Source organism: Lepidochelys kempii, chromosome 4 (genome assembly GCF_965140265.1).
Source record: "Lepidochelys kempii isolate rLepKem1 chromosome 4, rLepKem1.hap2, whole genome shotgun sequence".
NCBI lineage: Eukaryota > Metazoa > Chordata > Testudines > Cheloniidae > Lepidochelys > Lepidochelys kempii.
Window position 1 is genome coordinate 91,405,970 of NC_133259.1, and position 13,744 is coordinate 91,419,713.

Sequence of the window (13,744 nt, forward strand, 5' to 3'; positions counted from 1 at the left end):
TTCTAGCCTCAATTTCACCTAGTCCATAGGATCAGAGGACAATCATTAATTTTAAATGTGCCCAGATAACTTCCCCCACCTGCCATCTTCGGTGGGGAATGTGAATGGTGTCTTAATCAGCACTTCCCTGGGGCTTAATTTCCATTCTTCTCTAGTCCCTCAGGAGGCTGCAGAGCGGGCAACGTACTTGTACTTTGTCCAAGAGCCTGTAGAAATAGAGCACAGCATTCTGTCTAATCAAATATGATCATCAATTACCTCCCCACCTTTCATGTTTCCTTGCACAGAGGAGTAAAAGCCCTTGTGAGAAGAGCTTTGCAACCCCTGCTTCATCAAACTGTCAGCGACAAGACCATTAAAACAAAATAAACCCAGAAGCCAAATATTCTTTGCAGCCAGTAGTGGCATCCTATTCAAGATTGCCTGAGTGAAATAAACCTGGGTTGGGGGAGGGATCGATTCCACCCTTCCCTTTACTTTGTGATCAGCCGGGGAAGGAATGGAGGCTAGCTCCTCTGGGCGAGCTGTGCACCTGGCTGACCCCGGAAAGGCTACCGGCCAGCCGGCCGAACTTGGTAGGGCGATAGGATCGTTTTATTGGCAGGGAACCAAAGGGTGGAGGGGCAAGGCAGTGCTGCCACTTTTCTCCAGGAGAGCCCCTGTAGCCCGGATAAGGCGAGGACAGGTCAGAGTGACAGAAATTCATCTACACAAGTGGGGTGAGCTACGTGACCAGCCCCTGTCCCTTAGCTTTAGCGAGTGATTAGTGGTGGCCGGGCATAGCCTCGATCCCTTTGCACGTCACCTGCCATGGGGGTAAAAGCTGGGGCTGATCTGCCTGACTCTTAATCTTCCTGCCTTAGTTTCCTGCCCCCGGTTACCTCTCCTCCCAGTAAGATGAGTTCGGGGAGTTGGCTCCCAGCCTGTTCCCAGGGAATCGAGTCCTTGCGAACAAAGGGGGGGAGGGGGGAATGGTGGCTTGCGCGTTGAGGTTTATTATTATTGGGTGGGAGAGGGTGGCGGGGGGAGCAGACAAAATGCGGAGCCCCCTCCCGCCCCTGAGCCCAGCCTGTGGGTTTAGGAGGGAGGCAGGCAGTCGTGGCACTTCCGTGTGAGATGTAGAAAGGAGAAGGGGTGGGGGGAGGAAGGTGGAGAAGACTAAGCAGCAGCCAGAGCATGTTCTCGATGCAACCGTTCCCTGCCCTGCCTCCGGAAGAAGAGAGTTACCGCCAGGTCCTCTCCACTGACCGGGTAAGGCAAGCGCAGCTCCCCGGCCACCCTACGCAGCTACCGCATGGGTCCGTCCCCTTGGCACCAGCGGTGGCCACAGGCTCCTGGCGCGCCCGGGGCTGCGTTCGTAGCCCATCGGGTCCCGATGTAGTCATCTCCACCTCCCGGGTGAGTAAGTAAGCCCCAGAGCGGCTGCCAGCCAGGGGTCTCGGGCTGTAGCAGCCGGGGGTCCCGAGGACCGCGCCGAGAGGCGCGCAAGATGCGCAGCAGAAGGGGGACGAGAACACCGCGGTTCCGGCAGCGCTCTGCAGCGAGGCTGTCTGGGCAGCGCCTAGCGCTCTCCTCGCTGAGTCGCCCGCAGACTGGGGCGAGGGGCAGCAGGGTAGGAATCCACATGGTTCGGGTTAGAGGAACCCACGGTCCCAAGGAAACCAGCTCAAGCCGAATTAGCTTTGCAGAAACGATCCCCTTTAAAGGGGGCATAGTTCCTTGGGGGCAGAAACCGGAGTGTCTCATTCCGGCCCGACGGGTGTGTTCGAGAAGCGCTCTGGGGAAAGGAGAAACTTCTTGAGCGGGTCCAGCCTGGTGGCCGAGCCGCTGCACCTTGCACAGCAAGCGTAGCAGCCCTCTGCCTTTCCACCGCCCGCTTTATATTTTGTAAAGGGGCAATTAACTTTAGCTTACTTCAGACACTCGAGAAAGTTCAGCCCGTCACCGCCGAGACACCACAATGGCACACCAACTTACAGCGGCGAATCATTGGCAAGGAGAAACCGCCCTGCTGCCCTTTAATGTAACCAGGGAACGTTTCGTTTCCTTTCATTGTCAAGGGAGGACGGTGTGTAATCAACAAATGCCGCCAGTGGTTCTGTCCCCAGCCTCCCTTAGCAATCAGGGAAGTGATCAAAATGAATGTGTTCCAATAGCCAGGCCCTTTAGGGCTGAAATAAAATATCACCGCATCTGACTGGCCCCAGACAGGACTGACTCCCTGGAGACAGGCGCGGGCTGAGCCCCCAAGTTGAACAGAAGTCCAGGGTAAGACTTGCCCTACAAAGGATAAATCCGCAGTCACCTTCCTGTGCCCAGCCCCGCCGCGTTCTGTTAGCGGCCCGGGCTCAAGGAGAACAGCAAAGGGGGTTAATTTGGTTTTAATCGGATCCATTTGCGGCCGGTGATTGGCGAGAGCTGAGAAAAGTCATGCGGAGCGCAGCAGGTAACAAGTTCGCTCCGCGTGTCTGGCCATGTGTGCGCGGAGCAGCTGCTCTCCGGCGTCTGTGCTGCGCGCTGTCCCGAGTGAGTGTCAATGTGATTATTGCCCTTCCTCAAGGGCGAGGCGGGGGAGAGGCAGAACTAGACGCAGCACGGCCAGGGTTAGAGCGACGCTTGTGCTTTTCTTCCCGGCTGCCGCGGGGCAGCGCGCGGAGCCCATCTCGTGCGGGCTCGCCGAAGACGCAGGAGTGAAATGCAAGGCGGAAACGGGCAGTTAATCGCGCTCTGAGGGGCAGCGCGGTTGTGATGAATCCAAACGGGAGGATGTGCCGAGTACGGGTGTTCCCAGTCCTCTAGGCACGTTCCCTGGGCCGGAGAATGCTGGGGCCCGGGCTACGCTAGGAAAAAGAGAGACAAGGGGACAGCGATCACGTGTTAACTAACACGTTGTAAAATCCTACTGTAGACAGGGCAAAATCCTAGTGTTAACTCGCTGTCGCTCGCCCAGGTGCACCCTGGACCCCAGACTAGGGAAGCGGGCGCGTGTCGGAACTATGGTCTCCTGCACCAGCCCCAGACTCCGGGTACTCTGGGGTAGGGGCGGGGAAGGAAGGGTCGCCAAGTCAGGGGCTGCTGGGCAGACTAAGGGGAAGTCGTGAACATAAACGTTTGACAGGTTTCAGAGTAACAGCGGTGTTAGTCTGGATTCGCAAAAAGAAAAGGAGGACTTGAGGCACCTTAGAGACTAACCAATTTATTTGAGCATGAGCTTTCCTGAGCTACAGCTCACTTCATCGGATGCATGCTGTGGAAACGGCAGAAGACATTATATACACAGAGACCATGAAACAATACCCCCTCCCACCCCACTCTCTTGCTGGTAATAGCCTATCTAAAGTATCTAAAGTTGGGCCATTTCCAGCTCAAATCCAGGTTTTCTCACCCTCCCTCCCCCCACACACAAACTCACTCTCCTGCTGGTAATAGCCCATGCAAAGGACAGTGGGGTGGGAGGAGGTATTGTTTCATATTCTCTGTGTATATGTAAAGTCTGCTGCAGTTTCCACAGCATGCATCCGATGAAGTGAGCTGTAGCTCACGAAAGCTTATGCTCAAATAAATTGGTTAGTCTCTAAGGTGCCACAAGTACTCCTTTTCTTTTTCTCTTTAAAATGTGTATGATGATCAAGGTGGGCCATTTCCAGCACAAATCCAGGTTTTCTCACCCCCCCCCACCTCACTCCAAAAACCACACACACAAACTCACTCTCCTGCTGGTAATAGCTCTGATGATCACTTTAGATAGGCTATTACCAGCAGGAGAGTAGGGTGGGAGGGGGTATTGTTTCATGGTCTCTGTGTATATAATGTCTTCTGCGTTTCCACAGTATGCATCCGATGAAGTGAGCTGTAGCTCAGGAAAGCTCATGCTCAAATAAATTGGTGAGTCTCTAAGGTGCCACAAGTCCTCCTTTTCTATAAACGTTTGAGCTTCCTAAAGAGCAGCAAGGGAGATGTATAAAGGGTTCCCGACTCGGCACAGAGCTCAGATGTAATATACCGCCACTGGGGCAATAGCTTGAACAGTGCGCGTGTGACGTTCAGAGCCTTTCTCCCCACGGGGTGTTATAATGTCCTGCTCTAATGAGAAGACCAGAACTCCCAGCGAAGGAATGAGCCCTTCTGGGGGGGGGGGGCGGCAACATTTCAAAACTCACTTCTAGCTAAGTAGCTAATGGCTTCTTACACAATGTCTAGGAAGGAACCGCAAAACACCGACTTTACATTTTGGCGCTGTACAGCAATAGCGTTTAGTACACTTTAAAAACATTTTATACACTGCATACAATAAAACACGATAAACAATTAACACAGCCCATTATTTGAAACGTTTGTAAATATTGTCCTATATTATGTTGTCCCCATTCTCCACTTGATTTAAAATCCAGGTCCTTTAGTCACATCTCAGGGCAGAGCAGCCATAGAGTCCAAGGCCAGAAGAGACCACTGGGATCAGCCAGTCCCGTGGTTCTTACCCAGGGGTACATGTACCCCTGGGGGTAGACAGAGATCTTCCAGAGGGCACATCAACCCATCTAGATAGTTGTCTGGTTTTACAACAGGCTACATGAAAAGCACTAGTGAAGTCAGTACAAACTACAGTTTCATACAACTTATTTATACTGCTCTATATACTATACGGGGGTGGCCAAACTGCAGCTCATGAGCAACATGTGGCTCTTTTACAGTTAAAATGCAGCTTCTGGAGCCCACCATGCCCCCCTTTCTCTGCCTAAAAGACTGGCAGGGAAGGGAGCTTGGGGCTTCTGGCCTCTGACAGGGCTCAGGGCTTCAACCCGGTGGGTGCACTTGCTGGGGCCCTGAGCCTTGGCATGTGCCTCCTATAAAGCGGAAGCCTCAAACCATAGCACCCTGCTGCAGGGCAGAAGCCCCAGGCCCCAGCAGGTGAGCCCCACAGGACTGAAGCCCTGAGCCCCAGCAGGCATGCCCAGTTCTCCAGGTTATGAAAATTGTCGTATGCAGCTCAGAGGGTCAATAAGTTTGGCCACCCCTGTACCACACACTGAAATGTACAATATTTATATTCCAATTGATTTATTTTATAATTGTATGGTAAAAATGAGAAAGTAAACAATTTTTCAGTAATAGTGTGCTGAGACACTTTTTGCATTTTTATGTCTGATGTCCTTGTAAGCAAGCAGTTTTTAAGTGAGGTGAAACTTGGGAGTATGCAAGACAAATCAGACTTCTGAAAGGGGTACAATAGTCTGGAAAGGTTGAGAGCCACTGATCTAGTCTAATGACAGGTTTCAGAGTAACAGCCGTGTTAGTCTGTATTCGCAAAAAGAAAAGGAGTACTTGTGGCACCTTAGAGACTAACAAATTTATTTGAGCATAAGTTTTCGATCTACAGCTCACTTCATCCAATGCATTCAGTGGAAAATACAGTGGGGAGATTTATATACGTAGAGAACATGAAACAGTGGGTGTTACCATACACACTGTAAGGAGAGTGATCACTTAATGTGAGCTATTACCAGCAGGAGAGCTGGCGGGGGTGTGGGTGGGGGGAACCTTTTGTAGTGATAATCAAGGTGGGCCATTTCCAGCAGTTGACAAGAACGTCTGAGGACTGGTGGGGGGTGGAATAAACATGGGGAAATAGTTTTACTTTGTGTAATGACCCATCCACTCCCAGTCTCTATTCAAGCCTAAATTAATTATATCCAGTTTGCAAATTAATTCCAATCCTGTTGGTAATATCTCACTTTAAGTGATCACTCTCCTTACAGTGTGTATAAATATCAGAATCATTACAAACAGTTATGCTTTTGTTTAAAGAGACATTATACAGGAATACATCATCAGATCTTTCTATTTAACAGGGTGTTACTATATTACAGATTGAGCATCATTACAACACCTATAATACGTAATTTCTAGTAATTTTATTAAGTGACATTTCAATATAAACATATATATAACATACCAGGCATATCTATCAAATATTAATATTTAAAAAATTGGACAGGTGTGCTGGGGCTTTTTTTCAGGTGAGTGTACTTTGTGTGAGTAATGAATAAAAGGTCTAAATATAAATATCTAAATATCAAACTGTCCTCTATTTTGGTGGGTACATAATTGGTGTGTTAATTTTTCCATAAGCAAAACCTCTCATAATATTGAACCATTCCTTTATGGTGGGACTATTTTTTTTCCCCAGAGAGAGGCTACCAATAGTCAAGCAGCTACTAGCATATGGGAGATTAATTCTTCATTTCCTCTTGTGTGACCATGTCCACTAGGAAGCCCCAGAAGGATTACCAAAGGATCATATGGTAATACGTTTCCAACAATTTGGGATATACTGTTATGAATTGCATCCCAGTACTTTCTAATGTCCAGGCATATCCACTATACATGCATAAAATCTCTTATTTCACCACAGTTTCTCTGACTTTTATCCACATTCAATCTCTATATATTTTTTACCCTGACTGATGTGAGGTACCATTGAAACAATATCTTAAAGACATTTTCTTTTATTATTCTACAGATTGAGGTTGCTGGTCCTCTTTTCCAGGTCAAACCCTATTTCTTTGCAGTAATTTATCTATCCACATCCTTTCCCCAGTGTGTCATATATGGAGACTTTTTTGTTATAAAAGCTGTCTGAAAAGACGATATAAATTAATTAAATAAATTAATTAATAAATTATTTTGTTTTCAAATTGACCAGACACTATCACTTCTACAGAAAGTTGAGAAACATAACTTTTGACCTGAAAGTACTGGTACCAGGGTAGAGTGGGCCAATTAAAGTTAGTTTTGATCTCTAAATAAATTAGAAAATTGTCTTTACTGAATAGCTGGCCAACCATGTGTATTCCATAACTCTTCCAATGTGTGCAGCTTTCTGGTTCACAATTTGGGTTAAGATCTGGATTATTTGCAATGAGTGTCATTGGTGAGGGGAAAGAATTTATCTTATCTCTAGTTCTGTCCCAAACCCATAGATTACACTTTGCTAAAGGATGTGTGTAAATTTCTGGAGGGCACAATATTTTATCAATCCATGGTAGCCTAGTGATGTTTACACTGTTACAATTTTCTTGTCTAAAAAAGATCCAGTATTTGACTGGGTTAGAGCACCCCAACTCCACTACCGCTTTGAGCTGGCTGGCTTGATAGCACCACAGAATATTTGGAACAGCCAGTCTACCCTGTTTAATGGGTCTGTACAAAATAGCTGCACTCACGCTTGGTCTTCTCTTGTTCCATATAAATTCTAACAACATCCTCTGTATTCTTGCTACGGTTTTATTGGGGATAATCACAGAAGGATTTTGAAACAAAAAATATTGGCAGAATATTCCTTTTGATGTGGCTATCCTTCCCAACCAAGAAATTGCATACTTCTCCCAGCATTCAGATCTTGGCTCGTTTGCTGAAGTAGTAGTTTGATATTTAAATCATAGAGATCTTCTAGATTGTTTGAGATTTGAATTCCAAGGTATTGTAGTTGCTGCCTATTTGTACCCAAATGTTTTCTGGAGGAGTGACTTTTCAGAACCTGACTTTTCAGAAATTTATAACTAGCATTTCAGGTTGGGCATAGTTTACTTTAAAACCAGATGCTTTCCCAAAGTCCTGGATTTCTTTAGCAACTAATTTTAGGGAAATATTTGGTGTAAATAGAAATAATATTATATCCTCTGCATATAGCATCATTTTCTGATGTATTTCTGTAAGCTTTATTCCTGTGATGGATTCATTGTTCCTTATCCTCTATGCAAAAGGATTCATGGCCAGTGGGAAAAATAAAGGGGACAATTCAAATAGGAGAGGTTTGACCCTATTAACTCACACAGCTGCTTTTGGGCTCCTGTAAAGAGCAGTTATCCATTTCAGGAACTGGGGGGTCTAAATCTATATGGAACAGGCCTTGAAATGAACAGTTCCACTCTATTCTATCAAAGGCTTTCTCTGCATCTAGTGATAACATAAGAAATTGATCTTACTTTGATCTGGCATTATGGGTGATTCCAAGTACTCTCCAACTATTGTCTGACATTTGTCTATCCTTAATTAATCCACTTCGATCTGGATTTATAAAAGCTGAGAGCAAAGACTGTAATAGCTAGCTAGTATTTTTGCTAAAATGTTCATGTCATGATTTAAAAGTGTTATGGGCCTATCGGAGCTGCCTAAGGTAAGGCCTTTCCCCATCTTTAGGGAGGACAACCACAACAGCTTCTTTCATCGGTTGTGGAAGTGCCTCCAGAACATATTCCTAACAGAATAGTATTGAAGTATTGAAGGTATCTCTCAACGGAGACACACTAATACTTCCTTAAATACCTTATCAAATTTAGCTGGAAAGACAGCAAGTCCTGGAGTTTTGCCGCTTTTCATACTTGCTATTGTCTCTAGAATTTCTTCTGTTATTTCTTTATCTAAAGTTTCTTTATCAGTTTCGCTTATCTTTGGCAAGTCTTCTACTTCCAGATATTTTTGAATAACTTCAGAGCTTGCAGTATATGAGGTGTAGAGATTTTTATAATAAGCAGCAAAAGTTGCACTTATTGCATCGGGGTGTGTAACTATCTTTTGCTGATTGCTTTAGAATCCCTTTAAGTTTTTGAGCCAATACTCTATCACTTTTATTTTCATTTTCATAAAACTTCTGCTTTGTATATCCAAGGGCTTTTTCAGTGGCATCTCTCCTGCAACATATTCATCTTCCCTCTAATATTAGTTAATTGTTGGTATTTTTTTTAATTTGTGTTTTTGTGAATATCTTATAACTTTTTATCTCCTGTTCTAATTCTATTTTTTCTTGAGCTCTTTCTTTTTTCAGTTGAGAGGCATTGCTTGTCAACTGGCCCCTAAATACTGATTTACCTAACTCCCAGAAAAGACTTTTTTTTATATTGTCTGTATTATTTATTTGAAAGTTTTGAACAATGTCATCTTTAATTGCTGGAACCCGGTGATTGTCATGGAGAAGCAAGCAGTTCATTTTCCCCCAAAAAATTATCTTTAGAACCCAACCAATATTACTTCCAAGGGTGCATGATCTGACCACATAATGTTGCCAATTTCCACATATCTTTTCTGCTTCATTAAGGATTTAGATATTAATATTAGGTCTATTCTAGTGTATAACTGATGAGGGTGTGAATAAAATGTGTAATCTTTTTCTCCTGGGTACAATTCTCTTCAGCAATCTGAGAGATGAAATTGTTGTCAAGAGAAGTCCATGCTTCATCTGCTTCCATATCCCCCTTTTCTTTTTTTATCAGATTTGTGCCGATCCAACTGAAGTCTCCTCCAAGTATAGTTTCCCCTTCCCCAAAGTGTTGCAGTGTTTTAAAGATGTCCTTAATATTTATTATTTATTTATTCTTGTTTACTTAGCTTTTGGTTGGGAGCATACACTAAGCCCAGTGTTGTTATTAACCTAGCAATTGTGCTCTTCAACAATATAAATCGTCCCTCCTTCTCCTTAAATTGATCCTTAATTTGAAAAGGCACATGTGTAGCAAGTGTAATGCCCACTCCCCTTTTCTTTTTGCTGAAGCAAAAAAATGCGTGCTGAAACCAATTACTTTTCATGCTCATAATTTGTTCTTCCTGAAAATGGGTTTCTTGGAGTTGAATAATCTGAAAGTTTTTTAAAAATAAATTATACCTAGATTCCCCCCCTCTTTTAATGACATTATTTAGCCTTTGACAAAGATGTCACTTTAAAAGGAATAACCATTGAAAGTAACTATTTAGCTTATTGAAAAACTTGAAATTATTGAGATTCTCTAGCTACCTGATGGCATGAAACCTTGTGTTGTCAATGTCTCTCTTGTTTTCAATAGTTGCATTCATGACTGTGTGCCTGAATATAACTTGGTTTCTGTTTGTAACCCCCTCCCTATCTCCCCAGTTCCCTCTCTTCTCCTGTGATCCTCTTACTCTAACACCAAATCAAAACTTAAAACGCTGCACTGGTGCGGCTGCACCAATGCATCTGTGCTGCTGTAGCTCTTTAATGAAGACTCTCTACACCAATGGGAGAGCTCTCTCCTGCCAGCCTACCACCTCCCCAAGAGGCTGTAGATATGTCAGTGGGAGAAGCATGGGGACGAGGGGAAGTTAGGTCAGTATAGCTGTGTTGCTCAGCGGTGTGGATTTTTCACACCTCTCAGTGCCGTAGTTATACCGATATGTTTGTAGTGTAGACTAGACCTAAATCCAACCACAAATGAATTACCAACATAATATGTGAAATGAAACCCAAATGATTGTGTTTTGTGAATCCTAAACTCTCCCTAAGAACACTTGGCCTGCTTCTCTTGCAATCCAAATGAGGTGCAATTTCTACCTATGGGACCTTGCCCTTAGGGATGGATTACTGTCTGGTCATTTGAGTTATGAGAAGAATTTACAGAGAATCCCTAAAGGCTCCTCGCCATTCCCTCTCTGTTTTTTCCAGTCTCCTCCATCCTCTCCCCCTCCTCTGTTATTGTCCTTTATTTCCTCTATATTTTAAAATACAGAACACAGCTATTATTGATCACGGCAATTAAGGCAAATTTTATGCTATTTTCTTTATAACAGTAACATATTCATCTGTTCACTCCTGGTGACTACCAGAAAGTCACTTCTGGTTGGTCTTTAGATTACTCATCGGGTATCCAAATTCTTTTGTTCAGCTTTACTTCTGCCATTGCCAATACAGTTGCTAGAGACCTTTGTCTTTTCCTATCTTCTTTTTCCTGTATTTCACCATTTGCCAAGAGTTTTTCAGAAACTTATCTGGAGTTCTCCTTCTGGACAGTTATTTTGTACATCAGCGGTTTGGATTTCTATTCCAAGCCACTGGAGTATGTTTTTTTCCTTGCTTAAAGTCTCTTACTGTATAATATTGATTTTGGAAGCTGATTGAGAGTTTAAATGGGAATACCAATCTGTAGCAGATATCTGCCCACCTGAGTGCTGCTGTAATTTCTCCCAGCTCTCTTCTCCTTTGTAAAGTTAGGACAGAGTGTTCATGGAAAAAAATGCAGCTTGTGGCCTTTGAGTATGAGCTCAGAGTGCTCTCTGGCTTTTTCATAATTAAATTTTTCTGATGATAAATTATGAAGTTTCACAAGTAGGTCTCTAGGTTTTTATTACTGTATTATTATGAGGTCAAGGCAGGGGGAGTAGCGTCCTATGGGCTCTCTCTATTTTTACTTCTTCCAGGGAGCTCGGATGTTACAGCTGCACAATTAAAGTTTTTACAAACCAGACTGGGTTTTCTCCTTCAGTATTTCCAGGCAACCCCTTAATTCTGATGATGTGTCTTCTGAATCTGTTTTCTGTATAGTCCACTTTAAGATGCAGCTCTGTCAAGGTTCCTCCCCCACTCTGAACTCTAGGGTACAGATGTGGGGACCTGCATGAAAAACCTCCTAAGCTTATCTTTACCAGCTTAGGTCAAAACTTCCCCAAGGTACAAAAGATTCCACCCGTTGTCCTTGGGCTGGCCGCTACCACCACCAAACTAATACTGGTTACTGGGGAAGAGCTGTTTGGACGCGTCCTTCCCCCCAAAATACTTCCCAAAACCTTGCACCCCACTTCCTGGACAAGGTTTGGTAAAAAGCCTCACCAATTTGCCTAGGTGACTACAGACCCAGACCCTTGGATCTTAAGAACAATGAACAATCCTCCCAACACTTGCACCCCCCCTTTCCTGGGAAATGTTGGATAAAAAGCCTCACCAATTTGCATAGGTGACCACAGACCCAAACCCTTGGATCTGAGAACAATGAAAAAGCATTCAGTTTTTTACAAGAAGACTTTTAATAAAAAATAGAAGTAAATAGAAATAAAGAAATCCCCCCTGTAAAATCAGGATGGTAGATCTCTTACAGGGTAATTAGATTCAAAAACATAGAGAACCCCTCTAGGCAAAACCTTAAGTTACACAAAAGATACACAGACAGAAATAGTTATTCTATTCAGCACAATTCTTTTCTCAGCCATTTAAAGAAATCATAATCTAACACATACCTAGCTAGATTACTTACTAAAAGTTTTAAGACTCCATTCCTGGTCTATCCCCAGCAAAGACCCAGCATACAGACAGACACAGACCCTTTGTTTCTCTCCCTCCTCCCAGCTTTTGAAAGTATCTTGTCTCCTCATTGGTCATTTTGGTCAGGTGCCAGCGAGGTTACCTTTAGCTTCTTAACCCTTTACAGGTGAGAGGAGCTTTCCCCTGGCCAGGAGGGATTTCAAAGGGGTTTACCCTTCCCTTTATATTTATGACAAGCTCTTTCTCCCTCTCTCTGCTCCATCAGTGTCATGCAGTACTGTGAGAAGTTTGGTTGTCAGATCATCTCTCATGGCCTTAAGCTGAGCTATCATCTACAGAATGTTTGCTTTGTTAGCCATTTGATTTTCGTCGACCCTGGCACTTCTGCCTGATTTGGCTGCCACGTGTTCACATAAAGTGTGAGAGGTCTCTCCATGCTGTGAGCCAGAAACACTCATCTTGGTGAAGTACCTTTTTAAATGTTCAGATTTTCTTGGAGAATCCATTCTCTGTAATCCTGTGCTCTTGTTTTTGGCTATTTTTTTGGGAGGAGTACTTTAGTAGGTTTTGGAAGTCAATGGAGGCAGATTGCTTCAGGTACTCATGTTATTCCAGACTCTGCTAGTCTGCTGTTAGGCATGTTTTCTAATCCTTTAATCACTCCTGTGGCTCTTATCTGAACCCTGTCCAGTTTATCAACATCCTTCTTGAATTGTGGACACCAGAACTGAACACAGTATTTCAGCAGTGGCTGCACAAGTGCCAGATAGAGAGGTAAAATAATCTCTCTACTCCTACTTGAGATTCCTGTTTATGCTTCCAAGGATTGCAGTAACTCTTTTGTCCACAACATCGCACATGTTCTGCTGATTAGCCACCACAACTCCCAATTGTTTTTGAGTCACTTCATCCCAGGATAGATTTGCCCATCCTGTAATTATGGCCTTTATTATCTGTTGCTAAATAGGTAACATTTACATTTAGCCATATTAAAATGCACAGTGTTTGCTTGCCCCATCTTACCAAGTGATCCAGATTGCTCTGTATTGGTGACTTGTCCTCTTCATTATTTACCTCTCCCACTTTTGTGTCTGTGGTGAACTTCCCCAGGGTTCAATCTGGAACAGGGGTAGTGCTGAGCCCTCTATCTCCCCAGCCTGGGCTCCCTCTCCCACTGTGATGCTGTGACAAGCTGCAGACCTCTCCAGGTCCTGCACTCACACAGCCTTATACAAACAGGGACACACCCAGCTGCAGTTACATGAATGCTTCTCCTAGCCACTCATGAACTAACAACAGAGAGGCTCCAGCCAACTTCCCCCAGCACCCCAGCCTAGGACTCCAGATGTGTACTGTCCTACCCTGGTCAGAAGCCTAACCAGTGTAAGTTATTACCCAGTCTGCCCCTTCCTCAACGTGGAGAGGACAATACACCAGCCCCTGTTCCTGAGCAGATTTCTTTTACACTTCAAACACCACACTGTTTTTAGGTAAAAAATGTAAAACAGGTTTATTAACTACAGAAAGATAAATTTTAAGCGATTATAAGTAATAGCATACAGATCAAAGTTGATTACCATAGGAAATAAAATGTAAGTTCTATACTCTAGACAGGATTTGAATCAAGAAGTGTCTCACTCTGATGGTATAAACAGTCCATCAATCTTCCATACACAGGCTGGGATTACTTCTTTCCCACCT

General features: G+C 44.1%; 1 protein-coding gene across 1 annotated transcript in view; it reads left to right on the plus strand.

The window, feature by feature from the left end:
* Positions 1 to 1,125: 1,125 nt before the first annotated feature.
* Positions 1,126 to 13,744, plus strand: part of CORIN (corin, serine peptidase) — a 319,432-nt gene continuing 306,813 nt past the window's right edge. Inside the window, exon 1 of the mRNA XM_073342123.1 lies at positions 1,126 to 1,251. Within this exon, the coding sequence (XP_073198224.1) occupies positions 1,177 to 1,251 (75 nt within the window). The 5' untranslated portion in view covers positions 1,126 to 1,176. The remainder of the gene's footprint in view (positions 1,252 to 13,744) is intronic.